The 18,295-nt window shown below is 39.2% G+C and overlaps 1 protein-coding gene across 2 annotated transcripts in view; it reads left to right on the plus strand.

Annotated features, from left to right (window-relative positions):
• RNF145 (ring finger protein 145) overlaps nt 1–18,295 on the plus strand; it is an 82,458-nt gene that overhangs the window by 4,792 nt on the left and 59,371 nt on the right. Inside the window, exon 2 of one of the 2 annotated variants that reach the window (XM_058166596.1) lies at nt 11,487–11,699. Coding sequence is in view for 1 of the 2 variants with exons in the window: in XM_058166597.1 (XP_058022580.1) it covers nt 11,516–11,699 (184 nt within the window). In the remaining variant the exon portion in view is untranslated. Of the gene's footprint in view, nt 1–11,486; nt 11,700–18,295 lie in introns of those variants that run through there. The other variant, XM_058166597.1, reaches the window with a different exon arrangement.

An 18,295-nucleotide genomic window follows, 5' to 3' on the forward strand; every position in this document is an offset into this window, starting at 1 on the left:
AAAACTATCATTCAAACTTAAGTTTGAACTTAAGTTTATGGAGTTTCAGTAGCAAAATACAGTATTTTGCTACTGAAAGTCCATAAACTTATTTATTTATGCGACCAGTATTATCAACTTGAATTTTAACTTTTATATAACTTTTTTTATAGCTGTGCTATAATTTTGGGTATGTAAAAAAAAGAACCTGGTTCAGTTCTTTGAACTATTTCATATTTTGTACTACAGGTAAATCCTTGACTTGTGACCACCATTGGAATGGGATTTCTAGTTATAAGCTATTATATCATAAATTCAGGCACTCATGTGACCACACCCATTTTAGGACATTATTTTAGTGGTCTTTAAGTGAATCACCAGGATTGTTAAGCAAATACTATGGTCATAAGTGTGAACCCATTTTTCTGAATGAGCATTTTTTGCAAATCTTTTGCAAATCACAACCATGTGACCATGGGATGCTGCAACCAGTGGTAAAAGCAAGAAGGCTGCAAGGTACCCAAAATGCAATCAGATGAATGTGGGAAGAGGTGTGGCACAGCATTTTATGATGGCCAGAAGTGCTTTATGTGCCATAAACAGCCATTCTGGGCTTGTCATAATTTTGAACAGACATTAAGTGATTGGTTGTAAGCCAAGGTCTACCCTTTTAAAACAGCAGTTTGGTCTTACTAATTGGTGAGTAGTAACTTCTTTTCCTACCCATAGAAACTGATAATCGTTGCTAAACAAAATTTTCTGCTGTGAAATAAATATGGATATGGATTTATTGAGAGTCCAAAAGGTGCTTTTTCAAGGTTTCTAGTTTTTCTTTAAAGACGTTTTGCTTCTCATCCAGAGTTGAAGGAGATTCTTAAATGATAAGTGAAACGTCTTCAGAGAAAAACCAGAAAGTCCAGTTGCCTCTTGAAAAAAAACACCTTTGGGATAACCATGACCTGATGACTGAGAATCTCCATAGATATTTGCTGCAGAGCTGTTTATATGATTAGAGGAAAAACTGATATATGACAGGGCTGCATCTGCATTTTTTATGTTACTTTTCCTGAATCTGGAGGCTTCAGAATTCATGATGAATGGAAAACACTGGAAGTTGAAGTTCACATGTTTTACTGTACTAAATAAATAGCCGAAGGGCATTCAGCTTGAGGAATCATGTTTGTTTCTTTATGAAGAAGCTACTCTAGGCCAGTGGTCACCAACTGGTGGTCCGTGGACCACTGGTGATCCGTGAGAAAATTTTGGTGGTCCACGGAAAAATTATTTGCATTTTTTATATTGCACTAAATCAAGGGTTCTCAAACTACGCCCCCTGGGCCAGATACATGCAATGAACATTTGTGTTACTGCAAAGAGTCTCCCCCTTCGGGGTCTTTTTGTGTGGGTCAGAGGGGGGCAGAAATTCCGACTTGGGGTCTGCTTCAGCCTCCTGGTGTGGGGCTTTGGGTGAAGGCTGGAGGGAACTGCTGCTGGTGATGAAGAGCCAGATGGCCTTGTTCCAGTGGGACAGCATCATGACCTGGAACTGGCTGACCAACTCCGCTCACTGAGCCTTCAGGCTCCGGTAGCTGGCCTTGCACTCCCACAGGTCTTCCCTCTGCTTGGAAAGCCTATGCTTGTAGTCCTCAGTGAGGTACTCAGTGTAGTTCTCAGTGAGAAGAGGGGCGAGTAGTCAAGGCGCCCCTCAATGGGAGTGACATTGAGTTGGCCACACTCACCCAGTCACATGACCACCTAGCCATGCCCACCCAGCTGGTCATTAAGCAGATCATATTAGTGGTCCGTGGGATTTAAAATTATGAATTTAGTGGTCCCTAAGGTACTAAAGGTTGGTGACCCCTGCTCTAGACAGTGTACAATCATATAATAAAACATTTTAAAACAACAAATATATAAAAAGTCATTATAAAAATATAAAAAACATTATTAGAAATTAGAATATTAAAAGTTTCAAACGTACAAATCATACACAGAGAGTGAATGTACCGGTATCAACTACATTGGAGCGATTTAGAACATCTCTGGTTCCCTGGGACCCTGAGGCCTAGTGACATAACCAGGTCTTCGGGGATGTCCAGAATGTTAACAAGGATGGCTTTAGGGTGGGGGAGAATGTTCCATAAGATGGCTGCTACGGTAGGAAAATCTCACATCCAAGTGTAACCCCCAAGCACAAGGTACCAGCAACGTATTTTCTCTGCCAGATCCTAATGGGATAGGTAGATGTAATCAGGGAGAGGTGATCCCTCAGAGAGCCTGGCCCCATATTCTAGGCTACTTTACCATATATTGAAATATGCCTCTCCAATTTGAGTCATAAATATATTTACCCATGCAGTAGGCTGTATTGCTATTATCCTTCTCATTTCTCATCAGCTCATCTTTCCTACTATCTGTCTCCTATTGGTAATCTTGTGATTTATCACTTGTTGCTTCTATTTTAAGATTAATAATCATAACTATGATTTATGACCTATGACCTATCACTTAATTGTTTGATTGATAGCTTATTTGCTGTGAGACAAATTCCTTGTGTGTCTAATCACACTTGGTCAATAAAGAATTCTATTCTATTCTGTTCTGTTCTGTTCTCTTCTATTGATTTAATTTTCTGATTGGGAGGAGGAAATCATTAACCGTTGCTTCAGCCAATAGATTTTATTAGGCTGGCTCTTAACATACTAACAACCAAATATGGAAGAAGTTGTTTAATTCCCCAGACCAATCAAGAAAACTGGATATCGCTTTTCTCATGTTAATTTTTTCTCTCCTTATTCATTGACACTTTCCAAATCTAATGTGGGAAAATGTCCTGACCAGCTTTCTGTAACTGGACAGAGGCTGCCTGACTAGAATCCCTGGGGATCCAAACTACTTCAGTTATTTAACAAGCAGGGTGAAATGCTGCAGTAGCTTTTCACTTAATCTGATAAGTGATAGCATCTTCTGTGGATTTCTGGTTAGCCTGTACATTTCCCAAGTCCATTTATTTACTTAGGGTTGCTTTGAAGTAGATTCCAGCATGTGGCAAAAAGGTTGGACAGAGTTAGTTGGAGCTTAAACATCAAACACCCTCCCGCAATGGAGGCCCCCTCTCTCACACACACTCACCTATATTTGCTGAAATAATTCATTACATTCTTCTGGATCTGAGCACTGGTAGGGTGTGCCTGCTTTTGGAATCACTGTAAGCAATAGTCTAGCAAAAGAGTCTTGGCAAACAGTTATCCATTTTAGTTTAGTGAGAAAAGGATCCCTTACTGTTAAAGGCATTGTGCCAAATAGCTGCCTATAAATGCTTCTGTCAGGAAGCAGTTATGCATTATTCTGTGAACTGTGCAGAGTTTAGTTTGTTTACTAAGGATTCTTTAGTAGTTAAACATTGTATTATAGCTTGTTTCTTTTGTACTGGTTTCTCTTTAAGATGTGGCAGCTGCTCAGAATAACCTTACTCTTTTACATGTTTCTATTTTATTTGAATCAGTTCAGTGAACCATAGTAGCCACACCTGGCAAAAGTTAGTAAATGCATGCTGTAACTTGGGGCAGAATCTGAACTGTTTCAGCAGGCATTTTCTCATTTGCTCTGCAGAAGTTCACTAGAATTAGCTTTTGAGCTCTGTTAGTTCTGTTGTCAGAAAAAAACCTGCTCTGAAATAAGTTGAGAACCAGTTTAGTAGCGTTGTTATTTACGATATTTAAAACAGTTTGTACCGGGGTAAAATCTACTTACCTTCCTACCGGTTCGGAAGTGCACGTGTGTGTCATTTGCAATATTGGACCCCATGTGCAAAGCCTTCTGCACATACACAGAGGGTCAAAAACAGGTTACTTCCTGGTTAAAACCAAGAACTAATGATGTCCAGGCTGGTGGGCGGAGCTTCATGCTGCCACCGCTACCAGTTCACCAAACCACCTGCCACCGGCGCCAATTTGCCTGAACCGGTAGCATTTCACCCCTGGTTTGCACATTTCAGCATTACCCATGTAGTGCTGCATAGTTTTGTTTTCTCAAGCATTTTCAGGCAAGAACACAAAAATCTTGTCTTGGATGCTAGAATAGCTGGCAATAAATATTAATAAACATACATTATATTTGAAGAGAAGTAAGATTTATGAAGAAATGCGTAAGATAGGAAATCCCGACTTCTTTTTAAATTAAATATTGAAGACAGAGAAAGAAGAGAGGGAAAAATTTCCCTTTTTCTCTTAAACATGAAGACATATTTAACAAACAATGGGCCCTGTGAGAGAGGGATACAGGAACAGTGTGTTAAGACCTTTCTTTCTCTCTCACCATTTGCAATAGTGGTTAAAAGGCACAAAGAGAAAAGATGCAGTCCCACCAGTATGTTTTGCTGAAGGAGTATTCAGGGTGGATAAAACAAATCGATATACATTTACTGCACCATGAAATTAACTTTGCTACCACAAGATGTGTGGTGGCTTCCAGTTTGGCTGGCTTCAAAAAAAGGATCAGATCAATTCATGTAAGTCAGGGGGATCGATGTATCTTAGCCTTGATGGCAGCGTGGCTTCCTCTGAAGGCCATTCTCTGAGAGCATGGTGGCCTTACTTGTGCAGTTGGTCGGCCGCTATGAGAACAGCTGCTGGACTAGATGGGCCAAATATCAAATCCAGTAGAGCACTACTTAGGTTCTTATATTCCAGTGTTTGAAAAGAGAAGCGGCTGTCCTATTTGAGCATGTGAACAAGGTTTTTGTACATATAAAATGTATTTGATCAGTTTGACATAAAACCAACATGAAATATAAAACATTTAATGAAATATTTGTTTTGTTTTGGAAAGTTAACACTTTACAAATCCACGATTATCTTTTGAGAACTTTAAAATGACATGCATACTAATTTATCTTAGACATTTGGGTTCCCCTAGACTAGGGGTCTCCAACCTTGGCAACTTTAAGACTTGTGGACTTCAAGTTTGCTGGCTGAGGAACTCTGGGAGTTGAAGTCCACAAGTCTTAAAGTTGCCACGGTTGGAGACCCCTGCCCTAGACATTAGAACTTCAGGTTTGGATAAAAGTTTAACCTGCTGTAACAGCTCATTTCTCTCCCAGTGATGAGATGAATAATATAAGTGTGAAGGCAAGCAAATGCCAAATTATATTTGGAGAGGTTAATATCTATTACCTAATGCCTTCCAGTCAAGAGCTGATATCTAAATGTGGGCTACACCCTACTTTAGGGCAGTAGACTTCTGCTCACGTAATCAGTTTTCTTGCTCGTGTCCTTTGTACGTTGTCTAATAGCAGCTGAGAATAAGTTGATGCTTTTAGCATTTCTGTGAATTCTTTCCCCTGGTTGTGGTCAATATTGAATTCAGCCCAAGGTCTGCTTGGAAGAAGGATTCATTGACTTCAATTTAGGTGCTAGGTGTAGTGTATAAGAGTAGCATTAGAATTGTACAGATTTTAAGTGGGTGTGCATTAACAATAAACAATTTAAGGGTGTAAATATAATGTGACTGACTGCCCAACTGAAGTGGACTGCTGCAAGCATGAAAATTCTTGCCTGGAGATGATTGGCTGGTTGGAGCACACGGTAAAAGCATAATCTGTATTCTTTGGTGACTTGGAACAGCAGGCTCCTATCTATAGCTAAATGAAAATATTTTAACTATTCCATCCATTTATTCTTCTCAAAACTGGCATAACAATGTATCTGAGCTGTGATGGTACACTGGTTAGAATGCAGTACTGCTGGGCTAATTCACTGCTCACTCCAGGAGTTCAATTCTGAGCGGCTCAAGGTTGAACTCAGCATTCTATCCTTCCGAGATCATGGAAGTAAAATGAGGACTCAGATTGTTGGCGGCAATATGCTGACTCAGTAAACTGCTTAGAGCGGGCTGTAAAGCACTATATAAAAGGCTAAGTGCAATTGCTATTGCTATTGTTATCTGGCTATGGGCAGAGATTTTGGTTGTAACAATGTCTTTTGAAGCATGTAAGTTTGTGTATGTGTAAATTTCACAAGCCTGTAATAGGTGAAAATGATACAAAATAAGAAATTGCACGTTTTATATAAGGGACAGTGTGATGTTCCTTTTCTCCATTATGATACAGTTGCCGAGAGCTACCACTCAAAATCACTTGTTGAGGTGGGCAGCTAAAAAAATAAAACAAACAAACAATTCATTAAGAACTAATATCATCTATAGGTAAATTGGAAGTGGAATTCCCAGAACCTTTCTCTCTCGCTGTAATTTATTAGCATGTAGTTTGTTATTCATTTATTGCTGGCATAGATCTGTTTGCAGTACAACAGATGGGAAATATATGGGTTTCTTGACCTAATTTCAAAAGCTTTTTGCAAACAATTCAAACTTTTTGCCAAAGTAATCAGATCCTTTTCCAACTGTGTGCTGGAGGGGAGGGTGGGAGAGAGATGGAGGTGATGTCACAAAAAGGAGATTTTAAAATTACAGCATTGAGCTTCAACATTGGAACTCCAAGTGCACTTTTCCTGAGTGTTCCACAGAATAAAAATTAAATTAAATAAAAACATTGGGGACTTTTTTTAGTGTTCCCAGTAAGGAATCAATGAAGGGCTTTTTGCTCAGTCATTTTCTATGACCTTAGAAGATCCCAGAATATGGGCAAACTGCCCTGTAAATTAGGGTACATTTACGTCAGATTCATATAAATAATAGTTTAAATCACTAATTGGGAAGATTTCATTTTCCAGTTTAAACCACCCATTATTCTCAAGTCCGGAAGGCGCTATAATTTTTAATAAAATGCATTTTTGTTTGGAGTAACACAAATTTATATTCTTCAGGATTCAGCAGTACTTGCAGATTTGGTTTTTAGAAGCTACATATTATTATATAAACTAAATTAATCAGATGTTTTCCCAGATAAATTTAATTTTAACGGGCAATGTTTCTTACCCCTAATTATAGCCTGTTTATAAAAATATGCCCCAAATAGGATCTGTTTTATGGCCTGCTATCATGTTGAAAATTGATTGATATACCAGAAGCTTATCCCTCAAATCTTCAGGATCAGGACTGTAGGAATTCACTTTGTATTTTGCTTTCAATGCCTTTCCCCTGACCTTGAATATACAGTATATGTTCAAAAGCCATAGTCCTTCCCAAAATTTTCTCCATTATTCCAAAATCCCTGTATTCATTGACCTTCTTTATCATTTACTTTTAGAAAGAGATCAGTTATCAAGCAGAATGTAAGATCTCTCTCACCCTCCCCAAGAATAGACAGAAATAGCAATATAACAGAGACAAAAATCCTGCTGAACATTCAACTTCTCCTGTTTGTCATCCTATAGTTCTCAGCTCTGGCTGAAACTAATTTTGGAGACTTTTCCTGGCTGAATAAATGAGCACATTTATATTGTGCATATATGTGTGGATGTATATACCTGTCAAAAGCCACATTCCCAATAAAGGGGAAGTCAGGACAAAAGAAACAATGATTGAAGTAATAACTTGGTTAAAATTAAATGCCTGTAAACTAAGGTACCTTTGCATATACATGAGTGAATTGGTTCATATCTGTAAGTGCCAACCATTTTATGTCATACAGAAAATGCTGGAAACTGGAAAAAAATGTCACAAATTGTGGTCATGTGACTGCAGGACGCTGTTCTCTTCCTCCCATTTTATAATGATTTTTTTTAAAAGAAAAATCTCAATTTAAGAAAATAATACAGAATATCTATTAGTTATGTTCCTGATTATATTCATTTTTATGATACAGAAAAAATTTAATATCTTATTTAAATAGAAGAAACACCCTTTTTAAAAAAGATAATTGATTTTTATTCACCCTATTATTGATGTCATCATGAAGCCTTATGCATTTATAAAATAAATATGTTGGACACTTTCTTATGACTAACCCACTTTCTTATAACTTATAAGACATAAGTTAGTTTTGCTTCATAAGGCGTGTCTTTTGTAAGGAGGCTTCCATGCGAACTACTGCTTTTTATTATGGAGCTATTTGACAGTCCTTTTACCTCTGAATTATATTACATTTCTGGGTTCAAAAAACTGCAATATGCAGTTGAACATGCTAGCATGAATTGAACTCCCACTGTTCGGTTCCCATTAAATTTGCTTAATTGAACAACCTGAAGTTGTGGAGCCCCTACATTTTCTCTATTCCAGTGCCCACTCCTCCAGAAATCAATTTGACTGTGGCAGGTAAAGGTTAGACATATTCATTTATTATTCTTTTAGTCATGAGGGAAACAACTTATAGAGTGCTGAACATCATTAGCAAATTATTGGAACAGAAACTTGTGCCTTAGCTAAAGGAAAATGCATTTCTTAATGATTGTTAGAATAAAGACAAAGCTTGATGAGAATCCCCACAACATTCAAAGTTTGCAAGTGAGTTTAAGCTGTATCATATGGTAAAGACTATGATCTGTAGGCTTTTTTTAATCTAAAAGGTAGTCATTTATTTTCATATCTTGAGGGAAACTCAGTAGTGATGAGAGGCAATTTAATGTTTCCATTCTGTTATTTTAGTGATGTTTTTATTCTATTTTCAGGACTGAAAAGATAACTTGGACTATATCTCCATCCATACTTACGGGATTTATACTATAGTAGTATTTGTCTTCTATCATGCTGCGACTCAATTTATTTACCTACTGTTCATTCAAGCTGTGCTCTATTAAACTAGAAGCTCAGCTTTTCTGCTTCCTTTTGAAGACTAGTTTAGCATGAGAAATTCAAAGGCTACAGTAGTGGCCAAAACTGTGGAAGCTTTTTGGGAAAAGTATTTTTGAAATTTGATGGCTAATAACACCACTTCTTTTTTTTTTTTTTTGCAGTAGTACCATAAAATTACATATCAATGGAAAGATAATTTAATCAAGAATGTAATGCTTTTCAACCTTTGTTTGAGACATAAAAGTGACTTTTTTCATGGAATTCTAGATTTTAGGCCAAATTCCTACAATCTGTGCCAAATAGTCCTTGCTCTCAACTTCACATTGCATTGCGGCATTTTAACTTGTATACACCCAGATGATTTTCTTCTGTTACGTAGGCATAGTCTCTTTAATTCTTCTATCATCACTTGCTGTTGTGCACCTTTTCCTGTCTTTACCAGTGTGGTTTTGTAGTGAATGAGTCTCCTTATACCTCTTCAAAAACTTAGAAATGCCACCTTTGGTTAAGTTTCCACCCATTTTTCTTCTAATTTCTTTATAACTGTAGCCTTGTTCACTTAATAATACTATTTTACATTGCTTTCTGGGTGACCAGTCAACTCTTTGCACCATTACTTTAATTTTATTACATTTTAGAAGCTCACGAAATGAAAGAACACATAAAAACCCAACCAACTTGATAGCGATCACATAACACACTGTCAAATGTCCTCCTCTCAGCTTCAATACATGACATCAATAACTGAATCCTACTGTGATCTGAGTGGCTCATTGCCAAAATCAAGATGACACCTGATTGGCTCTCTAGACACTCATGCTCATTGGCTACAATCAGATGAAGAAAAGCTATCTGATATCAACCTAAGCAAGTTATGCTTCCTTTTTCTGGTTATTTGGCTATAACTTTTCATAGAATATAGATAATTGAACAAACTTTGTTGCATTACATTCTTGATTAAATTATCTTTCCATTGATATATAATTTTATGGTACTACTGCAAAAAAAGTGGTGTTATTAGCCTTTAAACCTAAAAAAATACAATTTTCCCAAAAGGTTTCCACAGTTTTGGCCACTACTGTATATGTGAATATTCATTGGATGTACCCAGAGTTTTGAATGAATTCAAACTTGGGTATGGTATGGTTGTGCTTGTTAGTGACCTATGGCAAGCTCAAGGTGGGGTGGTGGCTCTCCTTGATCTCTCAGCAGCTTTTGGTACCATTGACCATGATATGCCATGTGCCGCAGGACTCTGCCTTATCCCTCTCCTTTTTAATATCCATGTACAGCAATTGGGGGTGATCATAAATTAGTTCAGGATTATGTGCTGATGATACTCAGCTGTATGTCTCTGTTCCCAGCTGTCCAGGTGAAATGCTAAGTCTGTTCCCAATATCTGGAAGCTAGGAGCATCTGGATGGGGAAGAATAGGTTCAACTCTGTTAAGATTAAGTGGTTATGGGTTTTGAGTCTCCTGGATTTGGAAGTTGCAGAGTTTCCATCTTTGGTTCTGGATGGGATGGCACTACCCCATTCAGACTTGGTGAACAATATGTACTGAAAGAGCAGAAGGCAGCTATGACTATGGGTCTTTGCACCGGTCACACTCATTCCGGAACTTGAACGCCCTGTTCATGGTCACTCACACCTTAGTCACCTCCCAATTGGACTACTGCAGCATTGTGGGTAGTTACAGGTTCAACTTGTTATACTACAAAATACTGCAACCCTGTGAGCTGTACTGGTTCCTAGTAGGTTTCTGGGTATGATTCAAGATAACACTAACACTGGAGATAGGACTGGGTTACTTGATAGATCTCCTCTCAAGAACATTTGCCAGCCCCACATGTTCCCCTAGGGCTGTGATGGCGAACCTATGGCATACCTGCCACAGGTGGCACACATAGCCATATCAGTGGGCATGCGAGCTCAGCTCTGGCTCACATATGTGCGCCCCGGCCAACTGATTTTTGGGTTTTCTGGGCCCACCAGAAATAGGGAAACAGGCTGTTTCCTGCCTCTAGAGGGCCTCAGGGTGTGTGTGGGGAAGGCCTGTTTTTCTTACCAGGCTCCAGAGCCTCTCTAGGTATTGGGATGGCGAAAATGGCCTTCCCTGCCCCGGAGGTCCTCCGGAGGCCGAATATAGCCTATTTGCCAACTTCTGGTCCCACTGGAATTTGGCAAACGGGCCGTTTCTGGCATCCAGAGGACCTCCAGTGGGAGGGGGAGCCCATTTTCGCCCTCCCCAGACTCCTAGAAAGGTTCTGGAGCCAGGTGTGAGAGAAAAACGGGCCTACCAGGCCATCGTGTGCCAGGAGCGGGGGCCCGGAGAGTGTCACATGCGCATGCGCGGGGGCCGGATACATAGAATTATGGGTGTGGACACACATGATCCACACCCTCACCCCCTCCTGGCACGCAAAAAGGTTAGCCATCACTGCCCTAGGGGTTTTGGCATCTTATGATATTTAGGAAGCTTTTCTGTGATTGCCCTTGCTTTCTGGAATGATCTCTCACCAATATATAGTTGTCCCCAATTTTCCTTGCCTTTAGGAAAGCCCTTAAGGCTTGGCCCTTCCCCCTGGTATTAGCGGCTGATTGAGTGGGAGCACCTCCTCCCCCAAGTTGTTTTGTTGTGTGCTTGGTTACTATTTTACACTTTCGTATTTGTATATTCGTTGCTAGATACATTGCCCAGAGTCACACAGCAAATTGGATAGCCTTATAAATCTTAAACTAAATAAATGCAATGTTCATCAGTAATACATCTACGTCAACTGTTAAACTAACTTACTGCTTTTGGTTCTTTACAGTCTGCCCCACATCACAACAAAGAAACAGCATGGCTGCAAAGGAAAAATTGGAAGCAATGTTGAATGTGGCCTTACGGGTGCCAAGCATCATGCTTTTGGATGTCTTATACCGATGGGATGTCAGTTCCTTCTTCCAACAGATCCAAAGAAGTAGCCTAAACAACAATCCCCTCTTCCAGTACAAGTATTTGGCCTTTAATATGCATTACGTGGGTGAGTATATATGTATGTGGCCTGTGGAGAGATGAACACAGACCAGTATTTCTTGACTGGGAACATGTTAGTGGGGAATTTTTGGAGTTCAAGTCCATATAGCTTAAAGTTGTGGAGATTGAGCACTTGTAGGCAGTTGTTACATTCCCGCTGAAGTAAAACCCCTTTCTAACTAGATTCAGAGCATCCAATTATTGTATTTTTCAGAGTATAAAAAAGAGGCTGAAAATCTGGGTGCATCTTATACTCTGAATGTAGTTCCGCCCAGCTTTTCAAATGGAGATTTCAGAGGCTTGAAAAAAGCATCAGAAATGGAGCTTCAGAAAAGAAGCTCCCAAACAGAGCTTCAGAGGCTTTTTTTTCTGAAGCTTTGTTTCGGAGGCTTTCAGACACAAAAAAAAGTTTTTTCTGAAATGAAGTTTCAGAGGCAGAAAAAAAAGCAAGGCACAGAGCTCACAACCAAGGAAACTTCCCCAAAAACTAAGGTGCATCTTATACTCTGAAAAATACGGTATGTCGTAATTGATCCTAGGAACTAAAGGAGTCAGAATTGCAATCGTCTGTTCACACTTTAAAAAGACATGCAAATATTCCAGAGACTTTTCACTAGGAAGTTACTGAGAAACACATTCTGTTCTAAGGTGGTGTTTTCTAGTCAGGAAATTCTGTTTTAAAAAGCCCTTGTGCCGTGCTTAAAACACAATATTCAACACTGCTTTCTCTCTTTAAGATGAACTCAGCCATGCTGGACTCAACTCCCCCTCCTTTTTATTTCTGATATGAATGAGGAATCATTTCCTCAGTAGACACTAGGAAGTGAAAAAAAGCAGAGATTATACTGTGCTTGCTTGGGCAGATAAGAAAATTGCATTCAGATATATTGGTACCTTGTTAGAAAAAGTGTTCAGTTTATCTTGCCATGTTTCTTCAAAGCAGTAACAAAAGGAAAATTGAGGCTTTTGCTTTCAATTTCAGTGAACAGTAATTTGTCATTAACAGTTCTGCTAGGGTAAATGTGTTTATTTTTAATTATGGTTTATTTGAAGAAACCAGATTGAATCAGTCATTTATTGTCTTGATTCTTCCAGGAAAGGCAATGTTAAAACTGATTCATGCAGTGGTTGGTTCATAAGAACAATATGGGGTGGTTGGAAACAAATACAATAGCGTGTAATCTCTTTTTTCATGCTGGCTGGACCATGTTGTCCTAGGCTCTATCATAGCACTAAATTATGGCTTATTGTTCATCCCTTTGAAGCTCTTCAAAGCAAAGCAGTTTCCTTCAGGAAGAAAAGCAGTTGGAACAAGAATTAATTGTATTTCTTGTATATGTGGAGGAGGCTGTTGGTTTAAGTAGTTTCATGCTTTAACTTGGATCCAAAAGTGTAAAGTTTTAAGTCAAGACTATCAAGTAGATAGTCAGAGGCTTTCTCAGCGCCTCTTGAATTTCACAGTCATATCTACCCTATTCCAACCACATTAGTGAGATAGTCCTTTAAATCTGAAGCAATTTTTAATAAAAATATTTGCAACTGCTGTACATTTATAAATGGATCTTGGGGCAGGATGAAATCAATAAAATAGATCTATATACAATAACAGGAATGTTAAAATACCAGTAAGACTTACTACTGCATATTTTTATCATTGGTATTTGAATTCAATCTCTATATATTATTAGCATATTTGTCAGGGCATACAGAAACTGGCACTATTATTTGCAAATATCTGAGATTTGGAAGAATATGGTCAGGCTTATGAAAGCTTTGTGCATTGGAAACGATTCACATCACCTCTCTTACTAAGCCATAATGAAGTTGATTAGTTTGGAGATTGGTGTGATATATGAACTTACCTTTGTTGTATAGTGTTCATATGAACTGGGGTTTTGTGTCTTATTAAATAAACCATTATTTAAATCCTAGTTTAGCAATATGTGTGACATAACATGGATTTTATAATAGTAAGATAGCTATGGATTTGGGAAGATGAGCAATAGTCTGTAGGAATGTCCCAGTTGTCAACTGTAGAAACAATTAAGAATCAGATTAAAAACATTCAAGGACTACGCTTTAAAAAACTCCCTTATAAAAGAAGGCTGCGGTTCCCGTCACGGTTCCCTAGATGCTATATCAGTGATAGCAAGCCTTTTTAGGCATGTGAGTGCCCAAACTACATGTGCATGCATGCCCAAACTGAAAGATGCACGTGCGCACGAAAGTGCAAACGTGTGCATGCATGGACATGCACGCATGCACAGCAGAGACCCGAAGACCAGCTGACTGGCGGGAGTCAGGGCATCCCAACACCAGCAGCGCGGCAAGAGGTAAGATCTTTTTCTTTCATGAGTTTCTGTTTCGTCGTTTGCAGGGAAACAAAAGCTCGCGAAAGAAACGCCACGGAGATCTGACCTGGGGTGACAGCGCATGTGCCAACAGAGAGGGCTCTGCATGCCATAGGTTCACCATCACGGTTCTATATCATATCCCTCATTTTGCTTTAAAACTCCCTATTGAAGTCGGTATGATTTTTTTATTCCTTGGTCATATAGTATGGGGCTTGAGAAGCCCTCCTGTATTCAGAGGTTTTCAACTAATGAAAACTATTTCTGATATTCAACTGGTCCAATAGATAAGCGTCTCATTGTTGCACTTTAGCCTTAAAGCATGGTGCAAATGTGTGGTGCTCTAGATCTCTCACCCTTAAAGTGAGTGGAACTGTTGGGAGTTATGGTTCTCTGGAGGAAGGCTGAAGAGTCCTCTTCGGAAGGCTTTTCCTTTTTTTTTTTTTTAAATTTCCACACAGGAATATCTGAAAAGACCCAAGTGCTCAGAATAGTAGAGCTATCTTTCTATTTCCCCAAACACTGGGATCTTCCACAGTAACAGAGTTGGAAGGGACCTTGGAGGTCATGTCCACTTCAAAGAGTTTCCTGCCATTTTGAGATGGGATATTTAAGAAGTTAAAATACCTCCAAACCCATCCCTGGAAAATAATGCTAAGTGCTTCTCTTTGTCTCCAAAATGTTGGTCTAAGCAATATTGTTTTTGCTTGGCGTGGTTCAGTAACTCAGTTTTAAACCTGTTACTGTAGGTGTAGGATTAGTATCTGCTTACCTGCCTATTGCCTGCAGCATCTTGTTTTCCTTTGCAGATTACATGTTATCTGTTGCTCACCGCCACAGTTAATTTATGCCTTGCAGAAATAGCAGAGCTATCTGCTTATTCAGAAGAACCTAGTTTTTCTCTTTTCTTCGACTCAAATATCTAGATCCATGATGGTGAATCTATGGCACGTGTGCCATAGGTGGCCCCCGGAGCTATATCTGTGGGCACGCGAGAGTTGCCCTAGCTCAGCTCCAGCATGCATGTGCGTGCCAGCCAACTGATTTTTGGCCTTCCGGGCCCACAGGAAGTTGGGAAACGGGCTGTTTCTGGCCTCTGAGGGGGTGGGGAAGGCCGTTTTCGCTCCAGAAGCTTCTGGTCCCACCAGAAGTCAGGAAACGGGCCATTTCTGGCCTCTGGAGGGCCTCCAGGGGGGGAGTGGAGAAGGCTGTTTCGCCCTCCTCAGGCTCCAAGAAAGCCTCCGGAGCCTGGAGAGGGCGAAAAACTGGCCTGCCAAGCCCACCGTGCCATCATGTGCCAAAAGTAGGGGGAGCATGGGGGTTCACTCGTGCACGGGGGCAGGGCACATTAAATTATGGGTGTGGACACTTGTGCGCGCAACCCCCCCTGTGCTCCCCCCGCTTTTGGCACACGATGGCAAAAAGATTAGCCATCACAGATCTAGATGATTCTGTTTTAATTGAGAATACCTCTTTAATGATTGGCTCAGAGGATGGAAAATCTCTTGCTCAATATAAAAAATGAGTCAAGATTCATAAGTTAATTGCATGTTGCAGTTACAGTCAAATGGTGTGATTACAGTGTTAAAATAAAAGTTATGTGTCTTATGAATAACTTTGGGCCAGTCAGTAGTCAGATTTCTGTCTTTGTGCATGAATGAACTGTCAAACCAGAAAGTGGAGTCCTCAGTGCTTTCTGAATCTGGTGCCATGCTCAGAGAGCACCAATGACTTCATAGTTCAACTCTGAGCTACATATATTCTCTTCTATTGAAACCAGAAATCTTCCATGTGTTACAGTTTCCCAGTTTTCCTGAGTCAGGGAACTGACTAAATGTCTCTGGAACAAGGCAGTCTTTGATTCTCTACTTTGAATTTGGTTAATATTCCTATTCAGATAAAGTCAAGTTTGGAAGTTTTCCTGGTTTACTGATTCATTCATATATAGAAGGAACATCTGAGCAACCAAAAATTATGCTAATGTTTTTGCTTATTATCTTAAGATGTATTCATCCTTTTTTGCTCAGCTTAATCTATATCACTGAATTCTTTGGAAGAGAAAACGTGAAAGGGTGGGAGATGAAGTTATATGACATCCCAAACTTTGGAAAGAAAGAAGAGTCTAAATCTAAAGAAACAAAAGGCAGCATTATTATTATTATTATTATTATTATTATTATTATTATTATTATTATTATTATTATTATTATTATTTATTAGATTTTTATACCGCCCTTCTCCCGAAGGACTCAGGGCGGTTTACAGCCAGAATAAGAACACAAGCAATATACAATTAAAACAAAATTAAAAAACTTATTATATAATTGGCCGAAAATATAAAAACATTTAAAATCTAAAAAACCCATTAAAATTCGTCTAGAAATTTAAAATTTAAAAATTTAAAATTTGAAATTTAAGCCAGTCCCGCGCGAGTAAATAAATATGTTTTCAACTCGCGGCGAAAGGTCCGGAGATCAGGTACTTGGCGCAAGCTAGGGGGAAGTTCGTTCCAGAGGGTAGGAGCCCCACAGAGAAGGATCTTCCCCTGGGGGCCGCCAGCCGGCATTGCTTGGCGGACGGCACCCTGAGAAGTCCCTCTCACTGTGGGCGTACGGGTCGGTGGGAGGCATCGGGTAACAGTAGGCGGTCCCGTAAGTACCCAGGCCCCATATTATGGGATACCAGGAAGAGCATGGTAGAACAAAATAGATGCAAGTAGAAGATGACATTAATGCTAGAGCTCTAGAAAGCAGCTTTGAAAAGTTACCAGGAATATTCTTGTGGCATGAAATAATGAGTTATAGTGAATGGGGAGGGAAGGGAAGAAGAATGTTAGCATAGTGTTTCCCTGTCAACTAAAGAGAGTAGAAGACCATTCTTTGTGCCAGGCTAGTATTTATAAGGCTTTCTGTCAAGACCTTCTATGAAGAAGGGGTGGAACAACCAATTCTACCTTGACTGTCTTGCTGCATTCCATGTTGGTCATAGAAGGAAAAATTACCCTCCAGAATTAGCAGGGAAGCAAAGCAGGGTGGCAGAGGAACAGGGAAGCATTTTTCTTTTTCTCAGCTAGTGTTGTACTATTGTTGCTGGACATAATACAGATTTCAAAGTGAAGTCAGATTGAAGATAAAGGCAATGTCATTTTTTTGGCTTCCTGACTGCTTGGCTCCATGGTGCCAGGATGAATGATGGAGCAGGATTTAGTGGGAGTTGTGCTGGATGTGGGTGGAAAGCATACCTCCAATTTGCATTATTGCTGACTTTCTTTCACCTTCTTCACCAGCACAGCTCTCTTGGATAAATCCACTGTTTAGCATATTGGGGTAAGCTCACATCTCAATTAGAGCATGGCTCTATTTAAAAAAATACTCTTCAATGTTTATTTTCATCAACGTTCATGACAGCTTTTCTTAAGAATCCCTGTGTAGAAATGTATTTCCGGTTTCATTATTTTTCTAGCATATATACTCTGTGTGTCTACTATTTTTTTTGTGTCTTAGCCACTGAGCCACCGCGGAGTTAACTATCCCAATTTTTTAAAACTCAGTTATTAAAAGGAGTGATCACTAAGTGAAACTGTGATTGTGTTTATGTTTTACTTACTGTTTTCTTGGCTTACACCATCCATTTTTATAGAACTAAAAACATATTTTAAAAAATATATTAAACTATAAAAAGAATCCCCTCAAGAATCCAAAAGACAGTGAAATTTATTTCTCCAGTTAACTGTTAACAGATAAGTGGGGGTGGGGGAGCAAGACATAATGTTAGTGGGGGAAATGTTAGCAAGGCGATCCTGGCAGGGCAAAACTGAGGACTTTGCCTAATGACAGCACGGTCCTTGCCTAACAACTGCAACTGGGAGGACTAGAACTGCCATCACTAAGCAATGTAATCATGTGATGTTTCATCTAAAAACCACTTCAATTAGCAATGGAATTTCTAGTCCCAATTAGGCTCATTAGGTGAAGATTACCTGTAGATATTTAACTTTTGTAGCACCTTTAAACTTGGCATAAAGTTTACCCTCCAAAAGAGCTTTATTAAAACATTCAAAATATTCTGCTTTTTTAACTAAGACTTACTGGTAAATAACGCATCCCAAAAGTTGAATCTTGTGGCAAATGGATATCTTTTCTATTAGATAAACTTCATTCACATGTATCTGTTTTGATGGTGTAGAAATCCGTTACTCAATCAAGATGAGCATGCACACTTTTCAGTTCTTCCAGTTCCTGATTAGGGAAGA

This window comes from Ahaetulla prasina, chromosome 2, assembly GCF_028640845.1.
Source record: "Ahaetulla prasina isolate Xishuangbanna chromosome 2, ASM2864084v1, whole genome shotgun sequence".
NCBI classification, from domain to species: Eukaryota; Metazoa; Chordata; class Lepidosauria; order Squamata; family Colubridae; genus Ahaetulla; species Ahaetulla prasina.